At 61.0% G+C, this 17,001-nt stretch overlaps 1 protein-coding gene across 1 annotated transcript in view; it reads right to left on the bottom strand.

Annotated features, from left to right (window-relative positions):
• Positions 1–69: 69 nt before the first annotated feature.
• The window catches only part of UNC5A (unc-5 netrin receptor A), a 59,546-nt gene continuing 42,614 nt past the window's right edge, over positions 70–17,001 (bottom strand). The window contains exons 2-15 of the mRNA XM_035015040.1: positions 14,993–15,214; positions 9,629–9,772; positions 9,263–9,366; positions 8,936–9,116; positions 7,408–7,572; positions 6,190–6,378; positions 5,782–6,084; positions 2,966–3,053; positions 2,549–2,717; positions 2,173–2,406; positions 1,869–2,018; positions 1,624–1,788; positions 781–959; positions 70–541 (exon numbers count right to left, since the gene is read on the bottom strand). Of these exons, the coding sequence (XP_034870931.1) occupies positions 376–541; positions 781–959; positions 1,624–1,788; positions 1,869–2,018; positions 2,173–2,406; positions 2,549–2,717; positions 2,966–3,053; positions 5,782–6,084; positions 6,190–6,378; positions 7,408–7,572; positions 8,936–9,116; positions 9,263–9,366; positions 9,629–9,772; positions 14,993–15,214 (2,459 nt within the window). The 3' untranslated portion in view covers positions 70–375. The remainder of the gene's footprint in view (positions 542–780; positions 960–1,623; positions 1,789–1,868; positions 2,019–2,172; positions 2,407–2,548; positions 2,718–2,965; positions 3,054–5,781; positions 6,085–6,189; positions 6,379–7,407; positions 7,573–8,935; positions 9,117–9,262; positions 9,367–9,628; positions 9,773–14,992; positions 15,215–17,001) is intronic.

The raw sequence follows: 17,001 nt of genomic DNA, 5'->3' as shown, positions 1-17,001 counted from the left end.
AGCCCAGCGTGTGCGTGCATGCCCGTGTGCATGCGGCCTCCTGGCCAGGGGCAGGAGGAGAGGTAGCATCACACGCACATACACACACACAGATGGGCTGGGCCTGGCTTGGGCTCTAGGCACTGTCCACCCAGGGCCCCAGAGGCTGGGGCAGGGTCAGAGCAGGTGGCAGTGCCAGCCTGGCCAGGCAGGCCTCGGAGGGGCAGAAGTGTGGGCAGGGTCTGAAGGGCCAGTGTCAAGGGACAGCGTGGGCCAGGAGGGGGCCTGTCCACACAGCTCCCCCTGAGTGTGCGGGAAGGGCCCCATCTGGCTTCTGCCCGTCCCTGGCGGGTGCCAAAGCTGGTGAGAGTGTAGGCGTTGTAGGCCTAGCCGGCCTCAGCACTCCGCCTCTGACACCGTGAAGAGGCCAGCATCTGGCTGGCCCAGTCCGGCTACTGCTGCAGCCAGCTGGCTGAGGTTGCCATTGGGGAAGTGCCGCGCCTCCCACAGGTTGAGGATCATGGCTGTGGGGCTGGGCTTGGAGGCAAAGAAGCTGAGATGGCTGTGGAAGGGAGGGGACAGGAGCCAGTCAGCAGCCCTGCCTCACCCCAGGCTGCACCCTTCTGCCTCTCAGCGCACCCAAGGGCAGGACCTCCCCTTGGCCAAATGCACTGGACACCGTGGCTGCTGGTGGGTGGGGTGCAAGCCCCATCGAGCTTCCTATCCACCCCACCCATCCTCCCCCACTGGGACAGACTGCAGCAGGCCTTTGCAGCCCCTCCCTGCCCATCTCCCACCCACCTGTCCAGGTGGAGTTTCTGGGCCAGAGTCCGCCAGTCGGCACCCCGGCTACAGGGCGGGTCGAGGCTGGTAATGATCTTCTGCCGAATGAGGAAGGGGATCTTGAAGGCACTGGGGCCCACTAGGGCTGGGACCCCCCCTTCACTCTCCAGAGCTAGCAGCTCAGCAAATCTTGTGTCCTGGGGTGGGGGGGGGGAAGTGCCTGTTAGTACTTTTATGGCCCAGGTCCACTGCCACCTCCTGCTGGAGGAGCACCCAAACCACCTCAGAGCATGGGGGCAGCATGGGCACTATTTCCTGGGTACCCCTGGTATGCCAGAGCCCTGTTCACTAGAGCTTAGAAGGTCTCAAGGCTCAGAGGTATGGTGACCTGCCCAAAGTCACACAGCCAGTGAGCAGAGGAGTAGGCTAGCCTCATTCTCCTCCTCTCTCGCCATCACCCCTCCCCAAGTCGTCCCTACTGACCACTCAGAACTCATTGTGCTCCTCTTTGTCCTCCCCACTCAGTTCCCACTGCCAGCCCCCTTTCCCTCATTACTGTCTGTCTCTTACTCAGCCTTCGAGGCATTGTGCAAAGTTCCTCCTCCTAGAAACCCCAGGGCCCCCAGGCTCTGTCTCTCCCACCTGCTGCTCCCACATCCTCTTCAATCTCCACCCCAAGTCAGATTGCGATAGCATCTGTCTGCATCTGTTTGTTTGCATCTGCACCTCTTTCCCCGGAGACTTGGAGGAAGCTGCTAAGCAGTTTCTAGGAGGAGGTGGGCTTGGTGGCAAGATAGGCCCAGAGTGTGTTGGGTAGGGGGGAGGCACATTTCTGCAGCGCTGATGAGCCCTTCTGCCCACCTTGGTGATGTTGAAGTTGATACTGAAGCTCTGCCCATCGCCTTCCACCTGCCACACCCACACCTTGCAGGCCAGGTCACTGGTGCTGGGGCTGACGCGCTCCAAGGTGAAGGTGCAGTGCAGGTACTGCTGCGTGCCATTCCAGATATGATAAAAGGGGATCTCCTGAGGGGGGCGGCCAGAGAGGCTGCGTCAGGTGTGCCGGCCTTGGCTGTGCCCACTCCAGGCACCCTGAGCGCCCTCACCTGGTAACTGACGAGGAGCTTGCTCTTCCACAGGGAGCTGGGCACATCGTGGATGGACAAGCGCAGGTTGTGGTAACTGTCCTTGAAGTGCAGGACTCGAGGCTCCTGGATCAGCTGTCCCCCCAGCTGCTTCTCCAGCTGTACCACCTCCTGCAGCGCAGCCCAGGTGGGCAGCTGAGCCTGGGGCCTGCAGCACCCTTCCCCATGGTCGCCCCCTCCCAGAAGGAAAGGGGTGGTCAGCCCTCAGTGCCAGTGGTGGTGTGGCCTCCCTGTGGCGGGGGCGGGGGGGGTGGCGCAGTGGTACCTTGAGTGCGTCGTGGGTGTCGTGTAGGCAGTAGACTCGGATGTTGTACTCGAGGGAGGTGCAGGCCACGGGGGCAAACAGAAGCAGCTTGAGGCGCTTGGTTGCGGTCACGCTGAGGGCTTCTCCCACCAGGGCAAAGCGGCCCAGCTGCTCGGTGAAGACATAGCAGGCGCCGGCCTCCAGCTGGCAGTAGTAGAGGTGGGACGGGGCCTCCTCGCCCAGGTGCAGCACATCCTGCGGGCAACGGCCTGATGGGTCAGCTCTGAGGAGCGGCCAGCCTGGGGACAGGGTGGCTCTGGGGCCAGGTGGGAAGCCCCGGCTCCACTCGGAAGCCCTCTGTGCTCAGGTGGGTGGGCTCAGGGCCGTTCCTGCTCACCTCCCAGCTGCCCTCACACGACTGCTTTTTGAGGCGCAGGCTCCAGCTCTCCGGGCAGGGCTCCCCACAGTGGTCCATGACGAGGATGACCGGCCGGGTGAGCAGGACTCCAGGGGGCCCGCAGCTAACGATGGGACTCAGCAGGGTCTGACAGCCGGCTAGGGGCAACCTCAAGTGGGGAAATATGGGTGGGGAGGGAAAGGCGTCAGTGGGCTGTCCTGGGAGTCGGCTGGGGCAGGGCAGTGGCACCCGAGGGTTGGGGCCTCAGGGCTGGGTGCAGCTTATGGACAGTTCTTCCCTGCCCTCCTTAGGGCTAGGCCAGACCAAGTCTGACAGTGGATGGGTAGGGGGTGTCATGGTGACTGAAGGCAGAGGGCAGGACCCGCCCAGCCCCAGCAACAGGGCCCGCGCCCACACCTCACGTCCTCTGGCTTGTGCAGCGTGAGGTAGATCTCGTAGATCTTTCCTCGGGGTATGGCATCTGGGGGGATGAGGAGGCTGATCCCTGTGACAAAGTGGGAGGAGGGCTGGGGTTTACCAGGGCTGCAAAGACACCAAACACCCAGGAGCCTCCCTCTGAGGACTGAGCAGTGCCAGCCTGGACTAGGGGACAGAGGTGCCATAGGGACTGCCAGGCTGTCCATCTACCCACATGAAATGGAGTACTAGTGACCCCAAGGGAGGCTAAGGGAACCCACGTGGGAAAAGCATGCCTAGTTAGCCTCGGCATAGAAAACTCTGGAACAAAAGGTGCCAGGTATGCTGTACCTACCTGACCCATCGCCCAAAAGGCACTGGGTGGGGCCAGGGCACTCCCTGCTTCAAACCTTCCCTGCCTCCAGCATAAGGTCCAGCCCCCTGGCCTGGCATTTAAGGCCCTTCACCTCTGGCCCCAACTGCCTTTCCGGTAGCTTCCTCAGCCCCTCTCTTGAGCACACCTCTGCCGGGGTGCCCTGCCCTCCTGCTCTGCTCAAGCTTTCCTCCTCCCCATCGGCCCTGGCCATCTTTGGGGATAGCCATTCTCAGCCACCATGACTTTGCTCCTCGTTTGGTAGTGGCCCCTGCAAGTAGGGCTGGCCTTTAACAACCTTGCTGGCTTTGGTAGCCCTCCCTGGTTTGGGAGCCATTGCACACATGTCCTCTTGTCTGGCGGATTCAGCTCTGTCCCAGCGTCTTGCAGGGCAGCATCAGAAGTGACTGCTCAGTGAGGAGTGGTTCCAGGGAGAGGCAGTGCGACAGGGGCTGCAGAGCCCCTCTAGGGATGGCAAGGAGCGGTCCTGCTCCACCTTGCTGCTCTTTTAGGACAGGGGCGCCTACATCAGGAGGGACCTCAGAGGCACGTGACTGGGGAGGGGAAGGAATTCTATGACTTTATCCCACCAAGTCCAAAAGCTTACATTTATGCTCCAGAGTGAACTCTGAGGTGGGCTGGTGGGAATATCACCAGTGGCCCGAAACCGAAGCCCGCAGAGGGAAGCCGCTGACGGCATACTGACGGCACCGTCCGCTTGGTGCTGCCTCCCGGGGCTGGCTGCAGAGACCCCTGTGTGAGCACTCTCCGTGGCGGAGCTGTACTTGCAGTGGATGCTCATGTCCAGCACTCAGGGCAGTGAGGAGAAACCAGGGGCCCTGCTCTCCTGAGGCACTCAGCCCGGTGGGCAGAAAGACAACTGGATGGTAGCAGAGGGTGCTGGGGGAGAGTGGCGGGGGGTGGGGGGGGCAGCAGCCCTCCTGCCCCAAGGGGCCCGAAAGGCTGATGGTCTCTGAGTGCCCACTGTGTGCCTGCCCCTTTCTAAGAGCTTGACACGGACCATCTCACCTCATCATCCAAGCAGCCCCGTGAGGGGGACATGAGGCACAGAGAGGGAGAGTGGCCAGGCCAAGACCTGAATGAGAAGTAGCAGATGGGTCAGTGAATGGGGGCAGAGGGACCCGTGTGTGCAAAGGGCAGCATGGTGTGCTTGGAGCGCCGAGAGCCCACCGTGACGGCCATGGGCAGGAAAAGAGTGCATGGGGGGTAGAGGCCACGGCAGCTGGCCGGCAAGGGACAGACAGGTCATTGTGGTCTTGTCATGTGGGCTGTGTGGGGGGCATTGGGGAGCCCGGAAAAGGGCTCAAGAAGGGGAGGGACATGATTAAGTCTGGCATCACTGGGAGTGTGTGATGCCTTGAACGAGATGAGAGGTAGGAATGGTGGCCTGAGCCAGAAAAGGCAGTGGGGAAGAGAAGAACCAGGAGCATTTGCGGAGGAAGAATGACGGGGACTGGTGTGTGCCTGACTAAAGCTGTTGTGGAGGTGAGGGGGGCAACTGAAAAAGAGGAGGCCAAGGTGACCTCCAGTTTCTGGCTTGAGTAACTTGACTCCGTTGTCCCTGAGGTGGGGAAAGCCAGGAAGCAGGAGGTTCTGGGGGAGGGTGGGAGACAGTGCTGTTTTAGGCACCAGGAATCTGAGGTGCTGTGAGACATCCAGATGGAGCTGCCCAGGAGGCAGCTGGGTGTATGATTCTGTCGCCCGGGAGAAATGTGGCTGGGGATGGAGGAGTGGGAGTGATCTGCACAGACATGGCGGTTAAAGCCACGGAGTGGGCGAGATTGCTCTGCGAGAGGGTGCCAGGAGGGAGCGCTGAGGAACACCTACAGTTCGGGCACAGGCACCAGGAGCAGCTGGAGAGGGGTAAGAAACTCAGGGGCATGAGGGTCATCTGAGCTGAGGGAAAAGAGACTTTCAGGGTGGGAGCATCAGAGGCTGCCGTGCTTCCTCAAAAGTTGACTATGGAAAGGGTCTGTGGGTTCCCTATCACGGACCCTGTCAGAGGGTTTCCGGGAGGTGGTGGGTGGAGCGGCCCCCTGGCCAGGCATTTGTCCTCTGCCATCTCGCCACTAGTTTGCCGGCTCCTTGGGGCTGGCACCTGTCCTCCTCTGGGCCCAGGGCCCAACACAGAGTCCGGCACACACAGGCTGGCTGACCGTGTAAATGAATGGACCGTAGTCCTGTGCCCTTAGGTAACAGAAGGGAGACACTCTGGCCATGGCCTCAGGGCCGGCCCCACTGCCAGCCATGACTGGATTCTCTCCAAAACTCTCTCCCTTTTCCTTGCTGGTCTGGCTCAGCACTTGGGGTGAGGCTGAGCAGCCCGGGAAGAACATCAGAGCTGTCCCATCCTCCTCTAGGAGGGACACAAAGGCTAGTTCTGCCTCTTAGAGCTCCCGGGGCACTCTGGGGTCCTTCCCACCTGTATTGGGGATCATCAGCCGGCCCCCGAGGAAGTTGAAGGTCCCATAGGTCATGTTGCTGGTGCCGCGGGGCAGGGAGCGGAAGTAGTTCTGGGTAGAGAGGCGGGAGACGAAGTCCTCGGCCTCAGAGGTGGGCGAGCTGTGGTGCAGCGTGTGGCGCCCACCACCCAGCGGGCTGAGCAGGTGCCCATTGGCGAGCTGGAACTTGGGGCTTGGCCCGTCCTGCCGGGGACACAGACTGCCCTGGCAGGTGGTGGTGGTGGTGCTGAGGTCTGGCTGGATGGTGAGCAGATGGGGATTGTCTGCAAGGGTAAAGAGAGACTCAGGGGAAAGCACTGAGGTGACCTGCTGGGCAGCTCTTGGTGGGGGGGCCCAGCAGGAATGCTGGGAGCGACGGGGCACCCCACCTGCTTTGCTGGGCTTGATGCTGACGGGCTGGAAGCCTGAGGTGAGGATGGACGAGTCGGCCACGTCTGAGTCTAGCCCTTCCTTCTTGCGGCAGTAAACGAGGATGAGGACGGGCAGCAGCAGCAGGAGGCACACAGCCACGGCAATGAGGCCCACGTACAGGGCCACGTCCTCGGGCCCGGAAGCAGCTGCGGGAGAGAGTGCGGCCTTGGGAGGGGCAGGGTGCAGGAGGCCCGGAAGGAGAGGTCAGCGGTCTACACCCCAGGAGGAGGAGGCGCTCCCTCCTTGGGCATCAGCACTAGCGGGGCTGCGGATGCTGGTCGCAGGGAGCATGGAGTCAGCATGTGTGCATCTCCAACCTGCATCTGCCACCACCTTGCTGTGTCACTCTGGGCAAATCACATCTCTCACTGCTCATTCAGTCTGAGGTTGCTGCTACTGAAGGGTGGAGGAGGAGGGAGACAGACACTTCCCCAGACAGCCCTAGTGGGCTGATAGGCTGAACCTACTCTTCTGGGGCCCAGGGCAGCTAGGGCTGGCGGAAGCTCTTGGCATCCCCAAAGTAGGGGCTCTGCTTCCTGGGGGGAGGGTGTCTGCTAATTTGATTCCTAGCCACGTCCCTGGGCCAGAAGCAGGGGTGCCAGGGCTTTTCTTCTTGTCTGCCTCCCCAGGCCTGAGGCCGGGCTGGGGAGGGGGTGATTGACTGCCTGGAGGAAGCTATATTGATTTTAGAAGGGCTCTGCATAATGGAAGAAATGTCCATCAGAAAGGAATTGACACAGATAATTAGGTTTTTAATTGAAAGAATGGGGGAGGGTGTGTTCTAGAGAAAAAAAAATCCAACAGAGATCTTTAATTGTTAGTTATGGCCTTGTAATTAACAGGCCTCACAAGCCTGGTGTCCCCATAGGACTTGTGTGTGCACTTGGGGGACCGCGTGGAGGTGAAACTGCAGGAGAGGAGCGGGATCCAGGAGCCTGGGGTACATGGGAAAGGTTCACATGTATGCATGTTTCAGGAGAGGTGGTGGAGGTATTGGGGTACACACGGGCACATGTATGGGTATGTTAGGGATGGGGAGTTCCCGAGGGTCCTAAACTTTGGAGAGGGGGTACAGCCTGTGGCAGGGGACTGATTCTCTTAGCCATCACCTCCTGGGGCTGGTCAGGGCCAATCCTGGCAAAATCAAGAGGATTCCTGGGGCAGAGCGGACTCACTGTGCACACAGAGGTCGCTGGTACAGTTTCGGGTATCCAGGTCAGTGCCCCGGCACTCCTCGCCTCCATTGCGGGGTGCTGGGTCAGAGCACTCACGACTCCGCCAGTGGGTGCAGTCGAGCCCACAGGCCGACCACTTGCTCCATGGGCTCCAGCTGCCATCCACTAGACGAGAGACAGACAGGAACAGAGAAGAGGTGGTGCGGTCAGCCCGGGCAGCAGCCTCGGCAGTTTGCCAGCGCGGCCCTGCTGGGCATCCAGACCTAGGTGCAATGCTGTGGTAAGGAGCACACCCTTCGGTGTCCACTGGTCTGAATGACGCATGCTAATGACGGGAGGCACGATGATGCCGGGCCTGCTTTGCTCTATCCACACTACGGGGCCGTCCTGGCCCTGGGGCAGCAAGGGAACTTGGTCCCACGCTGACCCTGTGATTCCAGGTGTAGGTGGTTCTGTAGCCTCAGGCGGTGCCCTGCCCCTGCCCCACACTGTCTGTACCTGTCCTGATTGTACCTGAGACTCTGTGACTCAGCGCCTCTGCCAAGGCCTAGCCTGGACACAGACCAAGCCCTGTTTCCAATCACACTAAACCCCATCCCAGCCTTGGACTGAGCCTGGCCCTGCGTGGGGGCGGGTGGGATGGAGCCATGGGGGGCAGGCTGGTGGGCACAATGGAGCCAGGGCACGGAGATGGCGTGGTGAGGAGCGATGCGGGAGGCAGCGGCCGCTGGTACCTGGGCACAGGGTGGCGCAGGCTGTTTTCTGGACATTCTGCCCCTCACAGAAGGCACCCCCGTTGAGAGGCGCCGGGTTGGTGCAGCTCCGGCTCCGTTTCTGCCAGCCGCGCCCACAGCTTGCGCTGCAGACGGACCACTCGGTCCACGTCGACCACCCACCGTTCACTGGCCGGACAGAGAAGGACTGGGGTCAGGGAGCGGGGGCTTCCTCAGACACGCTGGCCCGGGGGCCAGGGCGGGAGGGCGGAGGGGCTGTGAGCTGGAAAGGGGCGGGCTGTGGCTGTGCTGGCAGAGAAGCCCTGGAGGGGAGCCCCCAGGGCCTAGCAGTACCCGCTCCACAGCCCCTTCTCCCAGCAGGCTCTGCACGCGCTCCAGGCAGCCAGCCCTAGCTGCCGCTCCCGTGCTCCTCCGGCCCAGACCCCAGGCTTTCATGAGGGCAACTGCTGCACCCGCCCCCTCTGCCTGCCCCTGGGGTGCCTGGAACACTCAACTTCCCACACCTGGGACACAGGAGCATGGGCTGTGATCTGCCACCTTTCCTAGACTCCCGTCCTGTGCCCTCATCTCCATCTGGACTATGTCCCTGGCCCAAGGGCTGGTCCAGCCACAGAGGACCACCACCCTGTCCCACACCCCTGCCCAGACACGCCCTTCAAGCCCTCTCCCTGGCCTTCCCAGCCAGGCCACAGCCTGGTCCACCGGGCCCTGGCTCCATGGGGAGCCACCCACACATCGTCGCCCCATCTCCCTGTGCCCAGGAGCCCCTCTGCCCCACCAGCACTGGGGCCCACCGTAGACGATGACAGCAGCTGAGGCGCTGCGGCGACGCGCTACGATGTTCTTGGCCACGCAGGTGTAGTTGGCCGTGTCGGCCAGGCGGGCCTGCCGCACCACCAGGCTGTGCTCCCTTGTGATGTACACATTGGGGTCCAGGGACGGGTCCACCAGGTCCTCGTTCCGGAGCCACTCCACCTGGGGGAGGGAGCCATGGCACTGCACTGCCCGCCCGTGCTGGCCCTACCTGGAGCGAGAGTAGCCCCTGGGGGTGTCAGGGCAGGCAGGACCCGAGACCTGGGCACCCTACCCACCTGTGGAGCGGGCACCAGAGCCCCTCTCACCTCAGCCGGGGGGATGCCCTCTGGTGGGCGGCAGGGCAGCACGATGCCCTGCTCCAGGGACACCTCCTTGGCCAGCGGCTCCTGCTCGAAGTTCTTGCGCAAATCTGGGAGAAGAGCAAGAGTGTGCTCCAGCCTGAGTGCCTCATGCCGGCTCAGCCTGGCTGGCCCTGTCCCCTGGTCCCGCAGGGGCCGTGGCGCATGGCAGGAGAAAGTGCCAAGTGACTAGGGGCACATGGGGGTGGCTGGGCAGTGTGCAGAGGCACTTTCTCCACCCATCAAGGCAGGACCTGAGGTTTTTTGACCAGACCCTTACCCCTGGTGATACCCTCCGTCCACCCCTGACCAAGGGCCAAGCCCTGGACTCACAGGCAATGCGGATGTAGGCCTTCTGACTCTTGGTGGTGCCTGAGGAGCTCCACGCCACACATTGGCACCAGTACTCCTCCAGCCCGAACACCTTCTCCACCTGCTGCCTCGAGACGTTGATGCGGACCTCCATGGCGGGCAGCCCTGGGGGGCAGGAGGGGTGGGTAGCCAGGGTCCTGGTTGTGCCAAGTCTCACATGGTTCTTGCCGCTCAGATGTGTGGGGGTCCCTCCACCACCATGGCTACTCTCTGCTCAGAAGGAGAGTGGACCCTGAGGGCAACCCTCAGCCTGGAAGGAACTCTGGGGGAGCCCTGCTGCGGGGTGCTCCATTTAGATCTCCCAAAGGCCAGGAGCCAGTCCTTAGCACTTCCATTCATTATACTTTGTTACCCAAGGCCTGTCTCCCTGGAGCCAGAGCAATGTCTCCAAATGGGCTTCCTGTTGTTTCAGAGACTACAGCAGAGAGGAGTTCTGGGCTACAGGGGCTGGCCTCCAAGGACCCAAGGCAGAAGGGGGGGGGGCAGCTAGGATAGCTCTGGGGCCTTTGTGGATAAAAAAAGGTGAGGAAGGATCTGGTTCGCCTCCCTGGGGGTTAGCAGGTAGATTCTGACATGTGATAATATAATAACAGCTATTAACAATATAATTACTGCGATTATGTAGTATGATAATAGACCCCTGGGGCTTAGCCAGGGTTTCCCACATGCTGGCTTATTTTCTTCAATCTACTCCCTTGAACGGTACTGTTCCCACTCTATGGATAAGGAAACAGAGGCTTAGAGAGACGGAGACTTCAGGGCTGTCTGAATCCAGAGTGTGTTCAGGGTTCACCCTGCTCATTTCATGGGAGAAACGGTGGGAGGGAGTGGGGGGGGGCAGCCTGCAGAGGTGAAGCTGGCCGGTGATGGGTATCTGGGACCCTCTCTACCCTGACTGGGCTGGGCTGAAGGGACCCCTCTCAGGGACAGCCTGAGCCCCCCTACCCTCTGCCACACCTGGGCCCGGAAAATGGGGCGCCAGGGGGGGCCCAGATCCTCTGAGGACCCAGAAGGGGAGATACCAGCTCTCTTCCGGTCCCCTGGCCCTTGGCCAAAACCAGTGTCCCCAGGAGTGAGAAAAGACTGTTTCCAATTTCTCCTTCTCCTGACCCCAATTTCCCTCGGGTCATTGGCTTATCAGAAAAAGGGAGAGAGGCCGGGCAACCAATGTGTTTCCATTGTTAACAGAGAAATTCAATTAGGGCTGCACTGCGGGAGGAACAGCGGCCCAGCTGAGCAGGCAGGCCAGGAGGCTGCTTTCCCTCTCAACTTCCTTAATGTGTCTTTCCCGACCCCTGCCCGGACCCCTCCTCATGACTCTCTCCAGCTCCCACACTGGGTGCCCAGATTTTTCTCCCTGGCCCCTGCCCCTGGCGAGGTCTCACAGGAGACTTGGCGGTGTCCACCTCCGGCCGAGGTCTTCATGGCTGAGCTCCCTGTTCTGGGCACTGCCTGCCGCCCATTTTCGCAAGGGTGAAGAATGTGTGCATTCTCTGGGGGTAGGGTGAGGGCTGAGAACCCAGGGTCCCTCACAGGGTCTGTACACAGGAGAAGGGCCCTGGGCTCCAGCTACCTGTCAAGCACATGGAGTCTCGGGGCAACTGAGAAGGAGCCTTGCATACACTTGGGGGTGGCGAAGGGCCCTCCTGCTCTAAGCTTCTGGGGTTAGTGGTGAGAGACTTTCAGAACATTCTGAACTCAGTACTTTTCCGGAGTGGACAGGTCTATGGATGGATGGACTGTTGCATCCCCCGTGGTGGTGGTGGGAGCTCAGGCAACTCAGTCTGGGGAGAACAGCACTAAATATAAGCACTCCTATTTCTTTCTTCCCATCTCCTCCCCTCTCTGTCCTGCCACTGCCACCCCCTCATCTCCTTCCGGCTGCCATGAATGAGGGCCAAGTTTGTCCACGATGTCCCAGATCCAGGCAGCGCCCTTGAGGCCCACATGCTCCAGGAGGGTGGTGGACCCAGGGGGAGACCCAGACCCTGTCCTGCTGGTCCTTGACGTGAAGACGGTGCCTTCCTCCTGCAGGTCACTGAGCAGATGCCAGGGGAGGAAGGAGGCAGGGTCCCTGCTGGCCCCGGAGTGTGTGGGGTACAAGTGGGTGTGTAAATGCTGTGGGCACATGGGGAGGCACCAGTGTGGGTGGGCCGAGTATTCTGGGGAGGTGGAGGGTTAGTGGGGTGGAGGCTGGGTATCTGAGGTCAAGGTGGGGCTTAGGTTCTCACTTTCTCACCAATCTGCTTCTAATAACCAGTTTGTTTAACACACAATAAATTACAATCCCAGGTGGGACTCCAAGCCTTGGTCTCACAAATTTTGGGCTTTTATAGCATCAGCAGGTTTGGGTGTGAGGGTTTTCAGGTTTTGGTCCCTCCTCCTGGCCTTCTGGATGGGGAATGGGGACAAGTGAGGGGAAGCCAGGGATGCTGTCTCCTGGGGTGTCCACCCAGCTACCCACACAGGAATGGGTGGGGCTGCAGATCTGTGCTGACTTAGGACTTCCCATACCTGCCTGACAACAGAATGTTTCTGGGTCAGGGTCTTCGGTCTGAGTCTCCGCATGGCGCCACTGCCCACTGCAGTGCCATCTGTTCGTGAGCAAGGGAAGCCTATCTCTTCTCGAAGCACTCAAGAGCTTTGGGTTGAGAGATCAGCAAGATCAATACAAAGTCAGATGTGCTGGCCATGGGAGGCTTGAGTTTGTATGCTCGGGGCAGGAAAGGGCCGCAGTGATTACGGGAGGGATTTGTCCCCATGAGCTCTGCTCTCTGCCTGGTTTGAAGGGAGCAAGGCCAGAAGAGGCTGTTGGGGAGTTTGGGGTGGTGGCTCTTGTGTATGGCTCAGCCAAGCCTTGGATTCCAGACCTCCTGATGGCAGGAGACAAGGAGGCGTGTGTGGGGAAGCCTGGGAAGGGAGGCTGGGAGCAGCAGGAGACTGGCCTAGAGCCTTCTAAGAAGTTCCAGACAGGCCCTCAATGATGCGGAAAGGCAGGTGTCTGACTAGAGCTTCCCTCTCCTCACCTGTCCTCTCCCTGGGGGCTCTGTCACAGCAGTGGGAGGCCTCGTCACGCCCCAAAGTGGTGCTGGGCCCTGGGTGTGGGCTGGGAAGTGAGGAAAGGCCTGGAACCGGGCTCACACGGGGTGTGTAAGATCTCATGGCTTCCCCCACCAACCTGCAAGGGGACCCTCCTCACCCCCATTTTGCAGATGAGGAAACCGAGGCCGGGGGCAGGGGAGGCAGACACTCCCGCCAGGCCCTCAAGTAGCAGGGGCAGGGAGGCTTCTGGTACCTCTGCTGGGGTCTGAACATGGGCTCCGAAGGTGGGGGATCATCTTGGGGGCTAACTTAGGCCTGGCATAGAGTGAACCTCTGAGCACTGCAAGAGAGAAGCTGCAGGGAGCAGCCGTGTGTAGGCCAGGGCACTGCAGGGCTCAGGGGCCTGGGCAGGGTCATGAACTGGGGAGCCAGCGCTTGGCAGGAACGAGCCCAGCCCGGGCTGACTCTGCTAGGGGAGAGTCAGGTGTGACTTCTAGGGACCTGAATGTTTGGTTGGAACCCTTTTGGGGCCCTGGATGAGTCAGAGCCATCTGTAACACAACAGGCTGGTTCTGAGGACGAAGTCACCCGCTGCCTCAACTCACGGCTACCTTTGCTCACATCCCAGTTATTGTGAGAGCTTCCAAGTTCTCCCAGGCAGGGCCCCTTCCTCCAGTCCCCTTCTGCCCAGCACCAACTCTCCAAGGTTCTGGTGTGGTCGCAACCCTATGTCCCGCTGCCTGCCCCCCAGGGCCCTTTCTGCCCATACCTGGGTCTCGGCAGGCTGGCCCGCCACTCCTGCATTTGCATCTTCTGGCCCTTCGACCTGCGAAATGCTCGTTCCAGGAGGTTTTAAGACTCCCGCTTGGAAATTACTCCTCCTCTGGAATCTTTCCTGGGCTACCCAGACCCTCCTGCCTGGCGGCTTGGGCCAGCCCTCTGGGTCTGAGCTCCCTCGCCTGCCTTGACGGCATGAATTTTCCTGGGCACGGCCAGCCTGTCCTCACACTGGTGGCCGTGCCCCCACGGGTGTGTGCTGTGTGTCTCAAGCTCCTCATGTGTGGGGGCGTCACAGAGTGCCAGGGTGAAGGGAGAGGAAGTAAACTTAACTGGGGTCCAGCTAGTGAGGAGGAAGAGAGGCCTGCCCTTGGGGAGTGCTGGGACCCAAGCAAGGGCTCTCTGCTCACATCCCCATTGCCCACCTGCTGCCTAAGGCCAGGGGAGGGGCAGGGAATGGGGCGTCCCATGGAAAGCGCACTTCCTGAGTCTGCCTGCTGTCCCTGGAACCCCTCCCTCCGCGTCTCAGCTCAGTCTCACTGCCTCCCTCTCCTCAGTGTCACCGGGTCTGCCTCTTCCATCAGTCCCCTCACCCCCATGGGCCCCAAGTGTCACCCATAGCTCTGGCCATACCACTTGGCAGTTTGAAATCCCATGGGCCTGTGACCGCACTCCAGAGCCTGATGGGGGAGTCTTCCAGATGGCACCACTGTTCCCTGTGCACACCTCATACCCTCCCTGCTGGCCCTGACCAGCACGTTCGCCTCTCTGACTCCAAGCCTTTGCTCATGCCCAGCCCCTTTCCTGGAATGCTGGTCCCCTCTCCTCTCTCTGACCAGCTCTCATAACCACTTCGTTTCCATGCCACCTCCCCCGAGGAGCCTCAGTCCTGCTTTCCTCCCGCTGCCATAGCCCGCAGGACTCACAGAGAGGCCACCGTGCTGCCCACCTCTCTGCAGGGCTGGGGCTCTCAGAGGGTGGTGGCTGTGTCGCCAGCATGAAAGTGGGTGCTTAGGGAATGTGCAAATGAGTGAATGGGGGCACACGGATCAAACAATCACAGAGTATGAGGACTGCGAGCTCTTCAACCATCTGGGACATCCTCCCTCCGAACTCCCTTTCTTCGCTGGCTCCTCTCACCAGGCTGCCCCTGGCCCAGCCCAGGCTCAGATGCAGCAGGGGGAATCTGCCCCTCCAAGAAGAGCATCCTGGGGCATTTGTAGGGGGCTTCCCTTTCACTCACACCCCCACCAAGTGGTGAGGTCTGGTGAGGGTGGGGCCTCCTGGGGAAGGCCTCGGTGTATATACAGGGGGTCCTAGGTGTGGGAGTCCTGCCTCTTCTGGGGAGCTGGGTGGTGGGCACGGGGCTGGCGACATCCTGGCCTCCTGCTCCCAGGTGTGCAGCCAGAGGTAACTGCAAGCCCCTCTCTGGGCCTCCGTTTTCCCTGAGGCTGAGACTCGTTTCCCCTTCATCTGGCCCTGCCTGGCCGCCCAGCCTGGCCTCACCACTGCTGTCGTCCGTGCTGCGCTCTATCACGTGGTCCACCTGGCGTACCCACTCCCCGTTGCACTTGAAGAAGATCTGCGTGGCAGGCATGGCCTTGCACACCAGCAGTACCGGCTTGTTCTTGACGATGTACACATCCTCGGGCTCCACCAGGAAGTGGGGGAGCAGGTCTGGGTTGGTGCCAGGTACCGGGTTGGCCACCGTGGCGCTCTGCTGGGCACCTGCAGCGGGGGGCAAAGTGGGAAGGTGAGCCGGGGCCTCGGCCAGGCTCTCAGGGCCCTTGGGGGCTACGTGCCCATTCAGAGGCTGGGGCTGGGCTGTGGGAAGGCAGCCCAGCAAATCTAGGCCTGAGCCTCAGTGTCCCCTCTGTAAAATGGGGGGAGCCCACCCACCTCTGAAGACTATGGAGAGGTGAATGAGACAAGGGTGGGAGTCCCAGCACTTCAGGGGCCCTCCACAGACAGCGGCAGTTAGGGCTCACTGTTACTCAGGTAGAAGTTCAGGGACCTGGGGTGGCAGCCCACTGCCCTAGGAGGTCCAGAGAATGCTGGCAGGAAGGAGAGGACCCCAGCAGGGCAGGTGGGCAGGGTCCCTTCCTCCCACGCCAGGCTGTCTCTGGGGCCACTTCTGGGATCATCTGCGTTCCTGGCCCCTGGAAGTAGGAGGTGCTCAGAAAAAGAGCATGCGGATGAAGGAGGTGAGGGGGCAGCTGCGAGGGGGAACCAGGGGGTGCTGGTGGCAGTGCTAGGGACAGGAGAGTGTGTCTGGGAGCCTGAGGGACCCAGGCCAGGTCCTGCCCCTTCAAGGAGACCTGAATATGGGCTTACTTCTAATTTTAACTAAAACCACAACCATCCCACAAGTCATTTGTTGCTAATGACACAGGTAATCGGCTCTGAGGCTTTGGCGGAGCTAAGCCCGCACAGCAGCCTGACGGTCTGTTGCACCAGCAGGACCCCTGGGAGGGTGGAGAAGGGTGAGTTGGGAGGGAGTAGGAGGATGGAGGGGGGCTACCCTCAGCCTCCAGCCAGTTGCCCACCAAACAGGCCCCCAGCAGCCTGGCTTCCCTCAGGGCCACTGTGATTTCCCCACAACCCACTCTTCAAATCAACCGTGGCCTCTGGGTGTAGAGAGGGAAGAACTTGGGCTTCAGAGACCAATGCTGTGCCTTGCTAGCGGCGACCTTGGGTGAATTAGCTATTCTGTCATCTGCCCCTCGGGAGAGTCTGGAGGGGCCTCACGTGGTCAGCCTCTTGGGTTTTCTACCATCTACCTTTTTTGGGAGGCAGTCCAAAACCCACAAAGGGCTTCTAACCCAAGAAGGCCTGGCTCCCTCTCTGCACGGAGGGCATCCACACTGCCCTTTCTCTGCCATTTGCACAGGGCCTCTCTTTCCAAGGTGGGAGTCTGCCCTCTCCACCCCAAGATTGCGATTTTGGGGAGGGGACCTGTGCCTGGTCCTGCAGGTGTCCTGGGAATGCCAGCCAAGAGGCTGAAACCTGGTGTGACTTCAGGCACACAACCCCACCCCGAACCCATCTCCCCGCCTGCTGGAGGGAGCACCCCACTCTTTGGGCCATAGTGAGGAAGAGAGAAGGCACTGTGCGTGGTCGGCCCATGCCGACTGCTGCCAGGGCCTAGTGGTTTTGCATTTCTGATGGCAAAAGGGTTCCTCTCCCTCAGCTCAGCAGCCCTCATAGCAATGTCTTCGTGGTTGAGGGCTGATGAGGAAACTGAGGCACAGAGCCGCCGATGCCTTGCCCTCAGGATGGGGGTGGGGAGTCATGCCCTTGTGTGGGAGGGACACAGGGAGGTGGAGGGCACTTCTGACTCAGCCAGACAGCATCTGCAGGAGGGGCAGGGGTCACCGGCTCCAGCAGGGGATGGGACCCCTTAGTGGCAGGCTCCAGGCTTCCCTGCGCCTCACCTTGTGGAGGCTCCATGCAATGGCCGGTGCCTGCCTGCTGGCTCGGGGCTGGGTGGGCAGGGGTCCCGGCTGGGGATGCAG

This window comes from Mirounga leonina, unplaced genomic scaffold, assembly GCF_011800145.1.
Source record: "Mirounga leonina isolate KUSES-001 unplaced genomic scaffold, KU_Mleo_1.0 Mir_104, whole genome shotgun sequence".
NCBI lineage: Eukaryota > Metazoa > Chordata > Mammalia > Carnivora > Phocidae > Mirounga > Mirounga leonina.
The sequence above is the reverse complement of the archived record's forward strand: the minus strand, read 5'-3'. Positions and strand labels throughout refer to the sequence as shown.